Source organism: Podospora pseudocomata (genome assembly GCF_035222375.1).
Source record: "Podospora pseudocomata strain CBS 415.72m chromosome 1 map unlocalized CBS415.72m_1, whole genome shotgun sequence".
Classification (NCBI taxonomy): domain Eukaryota; kingdom Fungi; phylum Ascomycota; class Sordariomycetes; order Sordariales; family Podosporaceae; genus Podospora; species Podospora pseudocomata.
The window spans coordinates 1,192,474-1,210,426 of NW_026946363.1; the positions used below are offsets into that span (position 1 = coordinate 1,192,474).

At 52.6% G+C, this 17,953-nt stretch overlaps 7 protein-coding genes across 7 annotated transcripts; 4 read left to right on the forward strand and 3 right to left on the reverse strand.

Moving 5' to 3' along the window:
• Positions 1-469: 469 nt before the first annotated feature.
• Positions 470-1,519, forward strand: QC762_106120 (uncharacterized protein; the record flags this gene model as incomplete). The annotated part of the gene is made up of 1 exon (XM_062885007.1): positions 470-1,519. One exon carries the CDS (start codon positions 470-472, stop codon positions 1,517-1,519), a length of 1,050 nt encoding a protein of 349 aa, XP_062747935.1.
• Positions 1,520-3,507: 1,988 nt separating this feature from the next.
• QC762_106130 (uncharacterized protein) lies at positions 3,508-5,412 on the reverse strand (the record flags this gene model as incomplete). The annotated part of the gene is made up of 1 exon (XM_062885008.1): positions 3,508-5,412. One exon carries the CDS (start codon positions 5,410-5,412, stop codon positions 3,508-3,510), a length of 1,905 nt encoding a protein of 634 aa, XP_062747936.1.
• Positions 5,413-6,086: 674 nt separating this feature from the next.
• PAM17 (TIM23 complex component) lies at positions 6,087-7,430 on the forward strand. Its single transcript, XM_062885009.1, has 2 exons — positions 6,087-7,124; positions 7,190-7,430. The coding sequence occupies exons 1-2, from the start codon at positions 6,476-6,478 to the stop codon at positions 7,285-7,287; spliced, it is 747 nt and encodes a 248-aa protein (XP_062747937.1). The 5' UTR covers positions 6,087-6,475; the 3' UTR covers positions 7,288-7,430.
• A 194-nt stretch (positions 7,431-7,624) lies between these two features.
• QC762_106150 (uncharacterized protein) lies at positions 7,625-9,034 on the reverse strand (the record flags this gene model as incomplete). Its single annotated transcript, XM_062885010.1, has 3 exons — positions 7,625-7,630; positions 7,731-8,836; positions 8,893-9,034. The coding sequence occupies 3 exons, from the start codon at positions 9,032-9,034 to the stop codon at positions 7,625-7,627; spliced, it is 1,254 nt and encodes a 417-aa protein (XP_062747938.1).
• Positions 9,035-9,387: 353 nt separating this feature from the next.
• QC762_106160 (uncharacterized protein) lies at positions 9,388-10,231 on the forward strand (the record flags this gene model as incomplete). Its single annotated transcript, XM_062885011.1, has 2 exons — positions 9,388-9,486; positions 9,544-10,231. The coding sequence occupies 2 exons, from the start codon at positions 9,388-9,390 to the stop codon at positions 10,186-10,188; spliced, it is 744 nt and encodes a 247-aa protein (XP_062747939.1). The 3' UTR covers positions 10,189-10,231.
• QC762_106170 (uncharacterized protein) lies at positions 10,231-13,519 on the reverse strand. The gene is made up of 5 exons (XM_062885012.1): positions 12,012-13,519; positions 11,934-11,948; positions 11,814-11,863; positions 11,744-11,763; positions 10,231-11,645 (listed from the first exon to the last, which is right to left on the reverse strand). The coding sequence occupies exons 1-5, from the start codon at positions 12,376-12,378 to the stop codon at positions 11,048-11,050; spliced, it is 1,050 nt and encodes a 349-aa protein (XP_062747940.1). The 5' UTR covers positions 12,379-13,519; the 3' UTR covers positions 10,231-11,047.
• Positions 13,520-16,569: 3,050 nt separating this feature from the next.
• QC762_106180 (uncharacterized protein) lies at positions 16,570-17,910 on the forward strand (the record flags this gene model as incomplete). The annotated part of the gene is made up of 1 exon (XM_062885013.1): positions 16,570-17,910. One exon carries the CDS (start codon positions 16,570-16,572, stop codon positions 17,908-17,910), a length of 1,341 nt encoding a protein of 446 aa, XP_062747941.1.
• Between the last annotated feature and the right edge of the window lie 43 nt (positions 17,911-17,953).

Genomic DNA, 17,953 nt, shown 5'->3' on the forward strand with positions numbered 1-17,953 from the left:
CTTTGGCGCCCCCACGCGAGGCAAAGATGCTAGACAAGGACCACACTCTTGGCAAGAGGCACCCCTGGGTCTATCATCATTGCTAGAGCCTCAGATGTCCTTGTCTTGCCAGGGGGCTCGCCTTCCGAGAAGATCGGGCCGGCAGGGATGCCTCAATGCCTACGGCTTAGGCTGTGTTCCTTCAGGTCCGTATATCTTCCCCGTCATTCCTTTCCTGGTTGTCCACCTGACTTCAACTTGGATCACTTTTGCTCCACCCTGATCAAGCGTTGTGGTATAAGTACCCGAGACTCAACCTTTCCCTTCCTCCACCACCACCATCTCTTGTGCCCATTCGCCAGTTACACTATTGCTATATCACTACCCTCTCAAACTCTTACCACCAAAACCTGCATCAGGCACTCGAAGCCAACTCATACTATCAGTCAAGTCTATTCCCAGGCCTGATATTCTGTCCCATAGATCAACAATGGAGCCTTCAACAAACTTCGGCATGCCCGTCACGCCGACCCACCTTCCATCAGACACCTTCGACGAGCAGAGCCAACTAGGAAGACTTCCCAATGGCGTCTACGTACCCATGCTGGCCTTCTTTACGCCTGACGACGAGGTTGACATTCCCGCGACGCAACGACACACGGCACGCTTGCTCGCCGCCGGTGTAAGTGGGCTGGTGGTCCACGGCTCCAACGGCGAAGCAGTCCACATGTCCCGTCAAGAACGCAAGTCTGTGATCAAGGCGGTGGCCGACGCCGTCAGACACGAATCAGACCATGCTCAAATGCCCATCATTGCTGGCTGCTGCGCCCAGTCCATCCGAGAAACCGTTGAGCTGTGTCAAGAGTCGAAGGAAGCCGGGGCCACACATGCCCTCGTTCTCCCACCAGGCTACTACGCTGGGATTCTCAACAAGGACATCATTGTCGACTTCTTTCACAGCGTTGCGTCCAAGTCTCCCATCCCGCTGCTTGTCTACAACTTTCCCGGCGCGGCCAACGGAGTCGACCTTGATTCCGACACCATCCTCCGCATTGCCGCGCACCCTCGTGTTGTCGGTGTCAAGCTGACGTGTGGAAACACTGGAAAGCTCGCCCGCCTCGTTGTTGATACACCAAAGGTTCGCAACGGCAAGCACGACTTTTTTGTTGCTGGTGGCAGTGCCGACTTTGTTCTCCAAGGCTTGGTCGTTGGTGCTCATGGAACAATCAGTGGCTTTGCCAACCTTGCCCCCAGAGCCTGTGTGAGGATTGGGGAGCTTTTCGAGCAAGGGAAACTGGCTGAGGCAAGAGATCTCCAACATGAGGTTGCCAGGGGTGACTGGCTTGCCATCCGCTACGGGTTCGTTGGTGTTAAGGCTGCGATGCCATACTTCCACGGTCAAGGAGAGTTGGCTTGCGTGGAGCCACGGCTGCCATTCAAATCGTTGGCGCAGGATGGTGATGCGGTCAAGGAGATTCAGCAAGGCATGGCTGGAGTGTTGGAGATTGAGCAGCGACTTGTTGCAGAGGCTACCGCTTAGTTTGGAGAAGAAACTCGACGCATTTTACAGATTTTAATGACTTTTCACTAGGGCCCAGGGCTGGATTGCAAGAAGGGGACTTGGGAGATAATGGTTATCAAAAGGATTTGCTATTGGGGTCTGCTAGACAAAGGAAGGGTACTCGGAAATTTTTGTATAGAGTTATCAGGAGTTCAAATCAACCTGTAGATCACAAGCAAGGGCTTTGCTTTGCTGAATGAATTATTTTCTTTGACAACTTCTCTTCTGGCTCGGACTTTAAAATTAGCCCACAACACCTCCAACCTGGCTTCCTGGCTTCCTGGCTTTGTACGCCTCAAAGCAACTGACCCACCTTGACGCCTAATAACGTGATTGCCTCGTCCCAGTTCACCCATGTTCCACAACTTCAACCCCCCTCAAGCAGAGCCTCTCCCGACCCAAGTACAAGAGTAAAAGCAGGCAACACAAAAACCTGTGACCCCCCAATCCTGAATCCCACGATGGTAACGCCCGCCTTTATGTCGGTCAACCTCAAAATCCCACGCCATGGTTCTCCCAAATGATGGCGGTTGATCTTCACTTCTCGAGTCTCCGAGGTCGCTCAAGTACTTGCCTCACATGCGAATTTCACCTGTGGCCAAGGTACGCACAAAGCCTGTATCGCTTCAGCATGAGCGACCCCCCACGCTGGTCCGCATCATCATGGCGTATGCATATTCCATCCCACTCAGCCGCTTTCAATCCGCCCATGTACATGTACATCCATGTATAGGTATCGGCATACATACGCCCGACCCGACCGGAGTGAACGTGGCTTGAAGATCAATGCAGGTCAGATTGTTAGCGAGGGATGAACAAAGTTTCAAAGTGCTCTTTTTCTCCCATCCAAGTGGAACCTGGCTCACTCATACAAGTTCGTCTCATCCAACCACAATCTCTGATTACATCCCATTCCCAGCCTTATCATGAACGATTTGCAAACACTCTCAGCTTTAGGCCTCACCGCCATATCCTCAGCTCGCTCGTAAGAAACGGGGATACTGCCCACCTCTGGTTCATACAATCCCACACGGCCATTCGAATACCCCCATTGTCGTGCCAGCACTGATATGCCCTCCTCTGCATGGTGTGTATTGCTAAGCACAACCCCCAACCCAGTCCAGATATTTTGTTTTCTTCCTCTACCGCTGTATGCCCGAAGAAAACCTAGGCAACGCCACATAAATCCTACCCACCGCTCTGGGATCCTTCTCGAAGAAAATCCCAGCCACAAGTCACCCTTTCGTGGGGGTGGTCAGCAGCGAGTTTTACATGCCAAATTGTTCCACCGGGCGGCGGGCGTAGGGGGTCTAACCAACTCACCGAAACAGCCTCGTAATGCCCTCTCAGCCAAGAGACAGCGGAATACTTCGTTCATCGCGGATTGGACAAACAAGGCGTGGCTTATTCTCACTCTCGGGATAAACAAAGCCAATGTCATCACAATATATCACCCAACCCCCTTCAATCACCTCACATACCCAATAGTTCGGTAGTTGGGCGCATATAAATTGTATTTACTGCCTCCAAGAGCGTGGCTGCCCGGCCAAAACTAGATGGAAATGGAATGCCGGTTCTCCCGTAATATATGATGCGCTGGATGCCAGAGAGCTAGGTATATAATGGACGTGTCCCTTCCTCCCGCTCGTCTCCGTCATCAAAGCAACGTGACTATTGCTATACTATGGTACATGAAGCTCTTGGGAATGAGCGCAGTTCGTTTGCCAACGCCGCTGAATATTTAATGTTGGGGTGTGTAAGGGCAGCAGCTTGTCGTAAGGAAACCCGGCTTGTCGTCGTGAGGAAACCCAACTTGTCATCGCGAGGGAACCGCCTTGTCGCAAACGGAACCATCCACCAGAGCGTACCCTGCCAATCAGGTAAACCTCTCGGACCAAAACCTCCACCAAGGTATCACCAAGGCCAAAGACCGAATAACTCTGCCCGTATGAATGCCGTCGGCCCATCTAAAAAGCTCCACGAGGCGCACCATTAAAGCTCTGTTGATACCGAGCAAGACTGGCATCAAACGCCGAGAACGATGCGTCGACCACCTTGCCACTCGCACCCCCTCCCTCCTTCTCCTTCTTGACATGAAAGCTCAAGCTCTTCGCATACTGCGGATGGAGATTATCCACCACCTTGAGGAACTCCTCCTTGTCCATGTTCACATCCTCCTCATCGTTCCCCTGATGATTTCTGGGTTCTACCACGTCGAGACCGTCCTCAAAAGCTTCAGCAACGGAGCTGTACTGCTTCCCCGTCAGGATATAAGAACGCAAAGTCTTTTGCATCTTCTTAGGAGGCGGCCTCACTATGCCCAAGGCTTTCTTCTCGTGATACTGGCGGATGAGCTCCTTATCCTCAATGTTGTCCGCCGGCTCCCAAGTGGGATTCTGGCCTTCCGGCCACTGACCCGCCCAGAGGACGAGGTATTTGTGTGTCTTCTTTCCTTCCTCGGTGATCCACCGGTCGTCTAGGAGCTCCTTAACATCGTAGACCTCTTCCTGTGATGCTGGTGCCTTTCGCTTCCTTGGTTTAGGCGCCTTCTTTTCGCTTTTCTGGGATCCAGTCTCTTGGGTTTGATCTTGGGATACCGATGCGGTGGAGGAGGAGCCGGGGGTAGTTCGGCTGAAACGACCCCGGCTCACGGCCACTGGGGTCCATTGGGCGATCTTGAGCGGCTCAGCTCGCCGAGCTGGAGTAGACGTCTTCGACTGCTGCGTTCCATGTGATTTAGCAGGAGTTGACTTGGGTGTCTTGGGATCTGCCGCACCGTTCCGAGACCCAACCTTTGCTTCGGTGCGTGCGCCAAAAGCCGCAGCGAAAACCGGGTGAATGTTTCCAGGAATAGCTGGGCACGTCTGTGCCGGAGCTGCAGGTTTGTGTTTAGGTTTAGTAGAAAGACCTGATGTCTGTCCTGGAATAGGAGGAGGAATGGGCGTTTGTTTCGGTCTAGGAATCGCCGTGACGCCTGTTTTGGCCTTCGATGGGAGAGAATGCAAATTGAGATTTGGTGGGGGGATGGGCGTCTCTTTCCGTCCAGGTGGCAATGGCTGTGAGAGAGGAGGTAGCACACCTCGCCGGGATGGTGCCAAACTGCTGGCTTGCGATGTCTCGGCACCTGATGTTTCGAAGGAAGGTAGACCAGACTGACCGATTGGCTCTGCTTCAGACTTTCCGGCCCATTGACCCTCTTCCGCGTCGCGGAGCTGCCACTCTTGATCATTCACAAAATCTGGATGCAGTTGTCTTTGGATGGCGGCTTCGTCGGACTCCACGTCACTAACCGTGTCCTCCCTCTCCAATGCCATGCTCAGTTTTCTCTTCTTCGGTGTTGAAAGAGACGGTCCAGCTACCTGCTCTACCATGGTGAGGGCTTCACTCGCTTGGGTGGTCGAAGCGGGCGAGCGAGAGTCGCGGGGTTTGGTTTTGGGGGGTCTGCCGACTGGTCGTTTGCCTTCAGCAATGGCGGCGGCCTCGGCGGCCTTCTTCTTTGCCATTTTTTTCTCTTTCAGAGCCAACTCTGCTGTCTTTCTCTGTGCGTCGAGTCTCTCAAAATTGCGGGACTCCCACTCCTCGAGCTCGCGCGGGGAGATGTAGTCGAGCACCTTGTGGCAAGGCACAAGTAGCTTCGCCGCAGGCAGGTCGGTGAAGCCAATGTGATAGTGAAGTAGACGGCGAGAATCTGGCTTCATGTCCTGATCCGTGGGAAGGACAAACTGGTCGATTATGTAACCGGTCGAGTCGTGAACAGGAAGGAGCGAGATCTGAGGGGGGGCGGGCCCTGAGCCGGGGACATACTTTCGCTCTGACCGGAGAGGGATCTCGATCGCCGCTTTGCGACGGGTGGGAGATTCGTCTTCCTCCATGATTATCTCTTTGTTCTGGAGGAGGGAAAGCTGGAAGTAGAGGACATAGGCGGGTAGGTCGAGACCTTGAGGAAAGGTGGTGGGGCGTAAAGTCGCGACTTTGCGACGCGTACGAGAGATCGCGAAACTGCGCCTGGAATTGCTGGAACATCCAGTCTGAGCCTGAGTTTGTCAAATGAGGGTTCGAAAATGTAGAGAGTTGGTGACCTGAACTGGACTTTAAGGAGAGGACCTGTTGCGCCTGACTGGCATATGATGAGAGTTGCCCAATTCAGGGTGCCTGGTAAGGTTGGCGTGGCATTGATCGCTATGAGCTGTCGAGGCGCTGTCCCAAGCTCGCGACGACTGGATAAATTACGGACCGATGAGGAAAGTAGACACTGCATTGGGAACCATGGACTGAGTCAATGGTCCAGCAAATACAGGATCATTCTCGATGTTAGGTGTATAGTCTGATATGTGAGGTCAAAGTCCTATTGTTTCTTTTCCAGTGCTTCTGTCTGTCTCTTTTGTCTGGTGGGCTGGAGGAGTTCCATGGGATCTGAGAACCTTGGTGGGTGGTAGGTAGGTAGATCCTTGCCTCTAGAACGTTCTGGCTCCTCAAGATGGGAGTGTCAACAGCCACAATAAGATATGCACGCAATTGCCATAACTTAGTTGCTTATAAGTCGCTCCTTCTCTAAATCAGCAGAACGACTAGAGTTGAGCAATTACAGGAAGCAATGCAAGGAAAGGGCTGTAGACTTACAAGCACCAGCCCGCCCCTCCACTGTTATCGCTTATCACCATTCCTTGCCAAGACTGGAATTAGCGCCTGAGGCTCGCAAAAACCTAGCTCCAGTTCTCCACAAGAGCTCTTGTTCAGTAGCCTTCCATGACAGTATCTTGAACCGCACAGCGTCACCGTGCCTGTTGAGGCCACTCTCCATTCAATCTTTCCAGGTTCTGCCACTTTCTACTCGAGCAATTGCCTGTTCAAAATCAACACATATCACTCTTTGAACGGCCACAACACGAGCCACCCAGTAGATTACAACAACGTCACTTACATCTTATCCCCAAGATGCTCGTCACATCAGCAACGAGCATGCTTCGCGCAGGCGCAGGCCGCTCTGCCAGCGGTCTCCAGCCCATGCTCCTCCGCACCACCACCGCCTGCCCTTACTCCGCCGGCCTCAACATGATCTCGCCCTTCTCCTCCATGTCACAACAACCCCTCGCCAAGTTCCGTACTTCACCACCAACTACCCGCCGCACCCTCTCCACCACCCCTTCCCGCCTCAGCACCGACGCCGAAGTCGACGCAGCCGCCGCGGCAAAGGCCTCCAAGGCTCAAATCGCTGCTCATCCCGAGACGCCTGCTCTCAACTGGGAGACTTTCTTCAAGCTTCGCAAGTCGAGGAGGAGATGGCAGCAAGGCTTTAGTGTGCTGGGCATGCTGGGGTTTGGTCTCGCGGGGTCGATGGCGCTGGGATCCGGCGCGGCGGATAGTCTTGTGGGCAATATCCCGCTTGATCCGCTCATGACGATGGGGTTGATGACTATGGGTTTCGCCGCACTGGGTTGGTTGGTGGGGCCGAGTGTTGGAACGGTGGTATTTAATGCGATGAACAGCAAGTGGAAGGCGCCGATGGCGCTGAAGGAGAGCCAGTTCTTTGCGAGGATCAAGAAGAATCGGGTTGATCCTACGGCGAGTTCGGCGAGGAATCCTGGTATGGTGATCTCATGATGTTTTGAGTTGGCGATGATGACAGGTGCTAACATGAGATTGGAACAGTCCCCGATTTCTATGGTGAGAAGATCTCCAGTGTTGCCGGTTACAGGCAGTGGTTGAGAGATCAGAGAGCGTTCAACAAGAAGAAGATTGGCGTATAAAGGAAACTTGAGTAAGACGGTATGGCATGTGGCAAAGTATAGTGTGTATCGAGTTCACAACAGGAGGAATTCTTACTTTCATGAGAGCGAACAATTATGGACTCAGCCATCGGTCTGCCTCTGCTCTCATTCTCATTGTTTAGCGGTGTTCAGGGATGGCATTTTGTCAGGTGTACCATAGGTGGAAAAAAAGGACCATTGCCAGAGCGGTTACACAGCAGACTCCTCTTATTCATAGCAATTCGAAATGAGTTGAGTTTATTCAAGATTTGGCCGTTCCTGTGATGTTATCACTATATGAACGGAAAGGATGGATCGACCTCGTCCTTCCATGCCCTCATTCCTCCTATGATATCAACAATCTTTCTCTTGCCCCCGTGGTCCACTCCGAGCTCCTTGAGCTTCTCGACTGCCTCTTGGGAGTCCAGCCCTCGACGACATACAACAAATATGGGATCCTCTGCCGATTTCAGGGGTAAGATCTCTTGAGCATCACCACCATCCCTCTTGATGGTCGCCGCTTTCATGAGTAGCTTCCCAAAGGGCACGTTCACCGCACCGTCGATACTTCCAAAGGAGAAATGTTCCTTCTCCCTGGTGTCGAGAAGGATGTGGTTCTGCAATTGCCCACCTTCTCTCGCTGCGTGGTAGGCAGATGCGGTGATTCTATCCTGCGCAGGGAGGGTGGCTTTGGGTGTTTGGAGCCCGCAGAACTGGATGTAATTCGGATTGCCGGATTTGATGCCCTCTAGTGTCAAAGTCTGGGGTGAGTTCTCGCCGCAGGCGAAGCAGTTCTTTTTGCGGGAGGCCATTTTCAGGGCGCGGAAGGTGTAGGGGCCTGGGGCGGCGTTGAGGTCGTAGGAGTAGATTAGGAGGGTGGGTTGGATTAAGTTGTGGGGGTCGTCTTCGGTGGTGGTGTCTGAACCGGATTGGAGGAGGTGTAGAGCTGAGGCAAGAATCTTGATCGCTTCTCCTGCTTGGGCTACACCCATTAGACCGACTACTGGGCCCATGATGCCTGCTTCTCCGCATGATAGCTGGGTGTTGGCTGGCGGTGGTTTGCGGAAGCAGCAACGGTAGCAAGGAGGGTATTTCCTGTCCATCTTTCCCTGGGGTGTGGGTGGGCAGTTTAGGACGATCAGTTGACCGGACTTTTGAACAGAGGCGGCTGATATTAGAGGTTTGCAGAGGAGAACGCAGACATCGGAGATGAGGTAGCGGGTTGCTGGGTTGTCGGTGCAGTCTAGGACTAGGTCGTAGAGGGTGATGATGTCTGCTGCGTTTTCGTGGGAGATGGGATAGGTGTAAGGAACATAGGTCGGCAGTGGGTTGAGGTCTCTTAGATGGGTGATAAGACTGTCAACTTTCTTCATGCCTATGCGAGAGGTGGCATGACCAACTTGGCGATGGAGGTTTGATGGTTCGACGACATCGCCGTCAATGATGCCGATGGTTCCTATCCCAGCACCTGCGATGTATTGGGCTGCTGGACAGCCGAGACCACCGGCGCCGATAATGAGGACCTTGGAATTTATAAGTCGAAGTTGAGCTGTTGCGTGTTAGTCTCGGCCCAAGGCAGGGTACCCCCTTAGGACATAGTCATACCATCTTTGCCCATTCCAGGGACGATCATTTGACGAGAGTATCTATCAAACTCCTCATCTGTAAGCCGTAGACTGGAGCCGTTCTGCTCCCCATTCGTTGCTGCGCTATTTGAATGGTGTTCATCATTCGAATTGTGCTGCATAATGTCGGTTTGTGAACACGCCGGGTTCTTGGTCTGAAGCTCGAAATACACCAGCAGATAGCTCCTGCCGTTTGTGTGTTCAAATGCTTGTTCTGCCTACACAGGGACAAGGAACTCTAATACAGTAGAAACCCTCGCTTAGAAACATACAGACTAACGAACAAATTCGCTATCACCAATATGATCGACTTTCAGAAACCCAATCCACTTCACCCCAGCAGACGAAAATCCATAGGGCTGAGCTTTGCCCCTCCCCCGCCAAAAGAAGGATCAGCCTTGGCGCTCGTCAAAAGCCGACCCCTACCCACCAAAGGCGGTGAACCCCCATGCCCCACTAAAAAGTCCAAACTGCCATGCTCTCCCTGTCGCTTTGCGACTGCGACTTGTCACGCATTGCGATAAGCCACCTCTCGCACACTTTTGTCGGCCACCTCTCACACCAAACAACCATGGTATTTAACTCAAATCCACCAATACCTTCTTATCTCCAACCTAACATTCTCTCCCAGGCTCCCACAGTCCCAGGAAAGCGCCCCACCGCCCGCCAAAAAGCCCTCGCCCGCCTCGCCGACCCAACCATCCCCCGCAAAACCCACCGCGAAGACAACCACGTAACCGACTCCTTCATCAACTCCAAGCGCGACAAGCGCCTAATTAAGCACTCCTCCTTCGTCTCCAAAATCACCAAGCCCTCCTCCTCCACAGCACTCAAGAACCACAAGAAGCGCCAGGCCAAAAAAGCCAAGACCCAGCTAAAGACAACTCTCGACTCGCTCGGAGATGTCCTTGACGACATTGAAGATGAGATGGAGGACGAAGGTGCAATAGACAACGAGCAGGCGCTGCAGGGGAAAGTCAGACACAAAAGTATAAAGTCTAGGCCGGGGGCGCTAAAGAGGAAGGAGAGGGTCGTCAAGGGGGAGATGTCCCGGTTTGGGCATAACCTGGCACAGTTGGCTACTGTGACGAGCGCGAGTAGCACGGCGACGATAAACCAGAACACGGCCAAGAAACAGGCGGAAGAGCAGTCAAAGATGGAGACAGAGGGGACCGCGATAACGGCGCAAGAGGCAGCGACTTCGAATCGGTGGGCGGCGTTGAGGGGGTTCATCTCTTCTACTATGGAGCAGAATCCTGCTTTTCTTGGCAAATAATGGCTACACGTCATGTGTGTTTTTCTTATCTATGTATATACCCTTCAAACTGCTGTAATAACGACAAGAATGACGAATGTTGAGACAATATGAGTATACAATAGCCGTCCACTAGATTGCCCAACGTGAACTTCTGTTGTGCTGTCTAGAAGAATTGTAAACATAACCATGCACAATGATGATGCAGATGTTGGCTTTGTGTGATGTGGGTATCGTAATGCGACATAACCCCCCTCCATCCTCTCCAATTAACGAGATAAACCAGATGATGTTACCCAAACCGCACCCCTCTTTCTTCCCATTTTTCATCTCCAATTGCTCAAAGCCTGCCCTCGCGCCTTAAAAACAAAGGGGTACTCGTGTCCTGCCTGCCTAACTCCTAAACACCTGTTCTCCCTCGTAGATAGCCAGCGCCTCTGTGAAGGTAGAGGCACAGGACTGCAGATCCATCGTCGTGATGCTTTCAATGTAAAGCCAGAACAACTACTCTCAGAAAGCCATCTCGGGTAATATACCTCCACCTCAACAGCAATCATTGCCTCCATGAGTTCCGCCCTCAAAATATGATGACTTCGTACCAAGAACCAACAGTTGCGATAGGGCTCAACTCTCATACCAAAATACTGCTGCTGATCTTCAGCTCGAATGGAGCTGCCAACGCTGGAAATGCTGTGAATGACCCAAATCATGCGGCAAAACCCGACTGCTGTGCTGAATACAGTTACAAGAAGGAACCATAGGGCTCAACTCCAAGATGTCTAGTGATAGCATCCGATAAACGCCTCATCTCAACCTCTGTTCTATTTGGTCCGTTTGGAGCCAGATTGTAATCGTCAATCGAACGCTTGGTGGCAACCCATCAGTCGATGCGTGGCGGGGTGGATGAGGATGGAAATGGTGATGCACTGCGTCTTCTCTCGCCTTCTTTTCGCAGACTTTCGATAATATTCATCATCTCTTTTCGACCGCTGCGGCTGTCGACCGCTTTGCCGGCCATCGACATTGACACCTTCTCAGTAGCGTTGGCGTTGAGCAACTTCTTGATTAGAAGATGCCTCATAAGAATACAGACGTAGACGCCGCAGTCGCTGCTATTCTCCTGCTGTGGGCAGTCGTTCATCTGGTAAAATCGTAGAGCCTGGCCCAACACCTTACTTAGCCGATCGGTGCACTTTTGGGCTTCGTAATAGTTCGCGCCACCCAGCGAGTCGTAGTGAAACGCAACGCCATCGATTTTGGACACCAGGAGCAACGACCAGTGAGAGCCGAGGTCGGATCTGGTGCTGTCGCGTGCGTCGTTGACTGGAAGAAAGATATGTGTGATCTGGTCGAAGTTTGGCAGGGCGCTTGCTATACTCCTGACGTCGCTTGATTGCATCATCAGGAACGTCATGCTGGGACGAAGCAGGACGATCTTCGCCTCGGGGTACTTGATGAGGACCTCCCGTTCGAGCCATCTAAACCACATGTTAGAGACGCGGTGTTTCGGGGGGAGGGGGGAAGCTTGGTGACTGTTGGGAGCTTCAACAGAACCCTCTTCACCCTCTAGACGTACTCTTCCCAGAAGGCAATGTTCTACGATCATGTTAGCTTGGTCCAGTACAACAGCGCCAGCAGATACATACATTATCTGTCAGCCAGTCGTTTCGGAGGGACCTAACATCCTCAGTCGTCACTAGAGCCTCAGTTAGATCTGGTTTGCTTGCCATAAGAGATCGAAAAGTCGCAAAGTTTGGAAAACGTACGGCAGATGTCATAGTCTGGTTGGGATGGATTGTTAGCAGGAGAACACACCACGATGGGAGCAAGATAGAAGCACTTACATGATAGATACTGGGTTGAGCCCGATCCCAGCTGTGCATTGGTCAGTCTCCGTGAGGTCCTGGTAGAGTATCGAGAGATAGTAGCTGGACTGCTCGCACGCGCACTGCTTCGGCCCTTGGTCGTAGCAGTGCGAAGAGAAGACATATCGGGCTTCTTGATCCTGGGTTCGACTTTCCCGGGTTGTCTGCCCTGTCTGCTCTTGGTGCGGGGGTTGGTTGTGAGACGGAGATGGAATTTTTGGGCCTTGGATTTTGTACTGGCCATCCCCGTGACCCGGGAACTGGGGGGAGAAAATGTTGATAAAGAAGGGGAAGTTCTGCTCACAGTATCCCCGAAACGCCTGGCCATGCTGTTTCGGAATCCCATGATCCTGGAAGAACGGGGTCCGCGCGACGGAGAAGAGGTGGTTGAAATAGATTCTGGGTCAGGTGAAGTTGACGCCGTTCGGCGGGGCTGGCCGGAGGTCCTTGAACCGCGGTAGGAGTGGGAGGGCAGCCACGGGGAGGGGCTTCGCGAACGGAGCGATGAGGGGGGTAATACCGGTAGGGCGAGAGAGATGTCACTAGCGCCGTCGAGGAGAAGCTGTTCACGGGTTGCGCGAGTGTGGTAGAGGAGTCGCGACACGTTGAAGCGTAGGGTGTACCAGTCAAAGGTAGCCGGGGGCTGCGAGGTCCTCGGTCTTCCGGCGCGGTGTTAACGACTACAGATTGTTATATACGAACAGACAATGCTAGCGCGATCTTCAAATGAATACGGTGTAGAGCGCGAGGTCAATGCGGACTGTGGGGTTGGCCAGAGAGCAAGAATTGCGCAGGCAGAAATCACAAGCGATGTAGAACCGAGTCTCGAAGTTTTGACGGGGTGCGGGCAGTGTGGGCTGCGGGACCGACCTTATAGAGGACCCCGCAGTTTTGTGGTGACTTACACGCACCTTTGAAGGCCAGCCATCGTGGCAGTGCGCTAGCCAAAATGCCCGTCACAGGCCGCCGCCTGTCGATGCTGTCTTGTCTCCAGCGCGGGGCTTTCCGCAATTCCACCAACACTTTCTGGCTTCCTCTGGCCGGTGGTTTCTTTGTACTCGTCGTGCAAAAGGACATTTCCGTCTTCCCTCCAGATATCTTTTTACTCCCGAGTCTCAAGTCTTCAGGTTCTGGAGTCGAGCGCAAAAATGATCGCAACTGTCAGATGCTCAGATGCTCAAGCAGAAAGACGTCACCAAGCGATCTTGCCCACGCTTGGCATGCCAAGCAGTTGCAGACAGAGATCAAGGACCGTGCCACGCCTGGATGGCGACAGGTGAATCAGACAAATCGGCCGCCCGGGTGAATCTTGTGAAGACAACACACGTCACGGCCCACGTCGCGAGGCTGAACCTACCAAGCGTTTGAATGTGAAGTATCAGAGATGTGGTTGTTATTCGGAATCTGGACATTCAAAAGTCGTGAGAGGATCATTTGGTGTAAGGTATTCGGAGCTGGACTCGCAAACGTGAAGGCACGCAATCTCCAGAGCCAGGGTTGTTGTTGTTTGTCGATGGGAAACAGCAATGAATGAAACGGCAAACGTATCCAAAACCTTATCAGGCTCATGCCTCGGTGTCAACACTTCGCCGGTAACTTTGCGCAGCTGTCAAGTGTGCCCTAATCATGAAGGCGTAAGCCTCTTCTCATAGGAACCTGTCTGACTCCCAGCAACAAACAGTTCTAGTCGGACGAAAAGCCAAAACACAATGTTTGGCTACCTAGAGATGGGATTGAGAGTATCAATATAGGTATGAAGGCTATAACCCTATTGTTCATCTACAGGACACCACATAGCTATCATTTGCGGTGACTGGGCTTGACTGGGAACTCCAGGGAATGAATGGTATTGGACTCTCGCCTTCACGGTCCCAGCAGCCATACTGTGCGCCTCGTCGGTTTTTTATTCACTCATTCATTTTACGGAGGTGAAGATGTGTATTCACACGTGATGCGGGTCTTTGGGAGCGTCTTGGGGAGGCATTCTGGAGCAGCTAACTGTATGTGTTGCTCCCATTCCCTCATCGGTGCTATTCAACTGATCCTGACGAATAGCTTCAATTGGAGCAACAGCCATGTTCACTGCAGATTCAAGTTGCTCCCAGCAAAGCCCCAAATGAATCAGGCTCACAGCCAGGCTCCTCAGTCTGAAAGTACTATAAAGTGTGTCTTCTTCTCTCTGCCACTTGGCAAGCCCATCCTTCCCCTCCCCATTCAATCACCGTCTTCACCGTTAGCACTGAATGACCCAAATCACGATACAGAAACGATCCATTCATCAAACTACCATCGAAATGTCACCTACGTTCCTCTCTCGCAGTGCCCTTTCGGCCATCCGCCCAGCGAGCAACTAACCAGTCACCTCTCTTCCCAACGTTAGAAGACTCAACTGTGTTAACATGGGTTTTGACGATGTCAAGAGATGGAAAGAGTGGAAAGCGAAGGAACTTTTGGTGCCCAATTCCCAGGACAATGTCTTCCACTTGAAGGTCTACTCTCCCATCAATAAAAGCCAGGTGTGGAACATCGACTATTCTGGTGTGTCTACCAGACCTCCGCCTCCTCCTCAACAGGCATCTGCTCGTCTTCTCGTATCACCACTCCCGGCCAAAGTCCCTGTTCGCCGCCTCAGGGTCCCGAAGTAACTCTTGTCATATCATTATGAGTCACCGACCGGCGGGGGATCATCTACACCACAAAGGTCTTCTTTCTCCACCACGTCCCAGTACATCACCTTTGAGACGCTCAAATCAGTCGAGAAAGGAGGCAACGTCGACTCACATTCCGCCAAAGTCAAGAGCTCGTTGCGGAACAAAGTCCAGTCTCGCCCAAACACCGATGACGCGCAAGTTACAGGTACTCCCGACAACAAGCAAGACAAAGATGTCGATGCTGAGCTGCCAGTCTTGCGATATCTGCCATTCTTCCTCGGTGCTGGTGGACCACTCTGAGTTTGCGAGGCTTTCGCCTAAGGGTTTCCTGCCATGAAGTTTCATAATAAATGATTCATGGTTAGGGTGGAAAACTTGGAGTTTTGTGGCTGAAGGCAAAAGATTGGGATTGGTATCCTGTGGAGCTTGGTTGGGATGGAGTTGTGGCTTTTCACCCAGATTTTACACTTATGAGCGAAGGCGTTTAGAGGACCAGCAAGTGTTTTCTTCAAACGGGATTTCGAGTTTATGGGGTAGGTCGGGTTACTTCAGTTCAGCCAAATAGAAGGGGAAGTAGTAAACCACATGCTGCTGGACGTACTGTTGAGGCTTGTGCATGAATTTGTGATAGTGATGAACTGGGCCCCAAGAGGTCAGGGGAGGTTTCATCAAAAAAGAAAAGCTGCCTACGACAGCAAACATTTTAACAGTAGAACACGAAGTAGTCACCCTGCCCACAAAATAATTGAGACACCAAATAAAGACCCCCTCTTCACACGTCCTCCTCCCCAACCACACTCTCTAAGAGCCTAGGAAAATATTTTAAGGGTATAGTGCCACAGGCCTACTCCTGTTCAAAATTCGGAGGCCTTTGGCCACAGGACGGTTAAAATACGGTTGGTTACAATTGGAGGTTCCTGTGTAAGTGACTGCGATTTGGGTGGTTTGGTGTCTCGATTAATTTGTGGGCAGGGTGGTAGTATAAAGATACTTCGCCACAGTCTTCCCCATGTCAGCCCCCTGGTATGTCCCTTTTGTGTCATTCGCTCTTAGGGGGCGAGGAATGGGTTGGGGTACATTAGACAGTGCTGGGATTCTAAAGAAAATTGTCGATATCTAGCATCTATAATTGACCGAGTTAGCCAAAAAGTCATGAAGTTGCAGAATCGAACTTTCCGGGGATAAGCACCGATAGTACCAAGGCTTTGTCCGGATCATTGTTAATCGAGAGTATGTTAAAGATATTGCTACCGACTCATTGATTCAACCTCGCCACGTGACTGCCAGATATTGACAGACCCGGATTTTCTAAGAAAGTCTGAATCTATTTCTCAATGCCTTAGTCATGGTAGAGTAGGAAGTTGTTGGAGCTGGTGAAAGGTGGTTAAAGCTGGACGTTCATTAAGAGCATGCAGAAAATCCCGGATTTGAGGAGCTAACTGCCACAGATTTGGTAAGGACCAGGAGCTCACGGTGCTTCAACAGCCACAGGTACAAATACGTACGGCTGTCAACCTGATAATCCTCCCGAAGATTTGAAAATACGGCGACAAAGTCTCCGAGCCTCCAAACTGATGCTTTGTCATCGTGTTACTCGGAGTTGGGCTAAACCCGAACTCCAGAAAATAGGGTAGCGGACAACGGATGAACCTTCAGTGGAAATGGCACCAAACCCCCACAAATCCCGGCCCCGAAGATCCCTGCCAATTACGTGGGCACCGCTGTGCAACTCCAATAGCTTCCGGAAAGCCTGGGTCGGCAGGGGACGGGACAGCGAGACAGTTCTTATATAAACCACCCAGTGCTTGGTTTGCCATCACCAGTGTGAATTGCGCCATCCGTCAACCACCCAAACAGGTAATTAACTGTTGTGTAAAACCACCAACATGTCTCCAAAAGCAGCCTCAACAGCCACAGGCCCACTTGCGCCATCGAATCCGGAAACCAAAGAAGACACCGCTCTCTGGAGTTTGAAACATGTCCAAGTCCTCTGGTCCTGGGCTGCCAGACCATCCAAGCCAACATATCCTCCCATCTCCTCAATCCCACCCACGCCGGCCACCCGTCTCCTCGAAGCCGATGCCGTGCCCACAACCGGCGAGCCCTTCCCGACCGAGCCAATCCTCACCAGAAACGCCCACCATGAGCCCTCCAAATCCAATACTGTCCTCTACCTCGCCTATGGCTCCAACATGTGCTCAAAGACCTTCCTGGGCATGCGCGGCATCCGTCCCATAAGCCAAATCAACGTATCCGCCCCTTCTCTCGACCTAACCTTTGACCTGCCCGGTCTCCCATATCGCGAACCATGTTTCGCCAACACCGCCCTGCGTAAACTCCCAGAACCTCCAAAACTGCCCCCCAAAGTCCCTGACATGCCCGACCTCCCTGACCCCCCAAAGATGCCCCCTTTCTCTTTCAGCAATCGACAGCGCGGACCAATCAACTGGACCAAAGGCCTCGTCGGCGTAGTCTACGAAGTAACGGCAGAAGACTACGCCAAAATCATCACCACCGAAGGCGGCGGCGCAAGCTACCACGACATTCTCGTGCCGTGTTTCCCCTTGCCAGCCACGATCGGCGTCCCAGAAAAACCCGACATTCCCGTCCCTCCCAGACCGTTCCTCGCGAGAACGCTCTATGCCCCACGCCTCCCCGATATTCCAGATAAGCCCCCGAAAGAAGACGATCGCAGCCCCACCAACAATGACGACGGTGACGGTGACAAATGCCCCAAGCCTAAACCCCCCTCTTGGATCCAAAAATTCCTCCTCCCCGTCCGCCGCCCGCAAGCAAACTACGCCCAGCCCTCCCCCCGCTACCTCTCCCTCCTCACCACCGGCGCAGCAGAACACGACCTCCCCCAAGACTACCAAGCCTACCTTCAATCCCTCCGGCCCTACACCGCAACCACCTGCCTCCAGAAACTCGGCCAGGTACTCTTCCTCAGCTTCTGGGTGCCCTGGGTCGTAACAGCCATGTTTGGGGGTCGGTTGTTCAGTGACGAGAAGGGCAGGGCGCCCAAGTGGGTCGTGGCAGGGACGACGGTGCTGTTTAATATCGTCTGGGCAAGTTACGATTACGTCGCCAAGCCCATCTTTGGGGACGGGGAGAGGACGCTCGAGGAGGAGGAGACGGACGGGCAGAGGAGTTGGGTCGGGGAACGGTGGGGTGGTTGGAGAAGGGAGAGGGGGACGGTGGGCGAGAGGAGGGTTCTGTTGGCGTAGGTCATGGAGATGAAGAGAGTGAGAGTCCGAGGAAAGAAGTCCG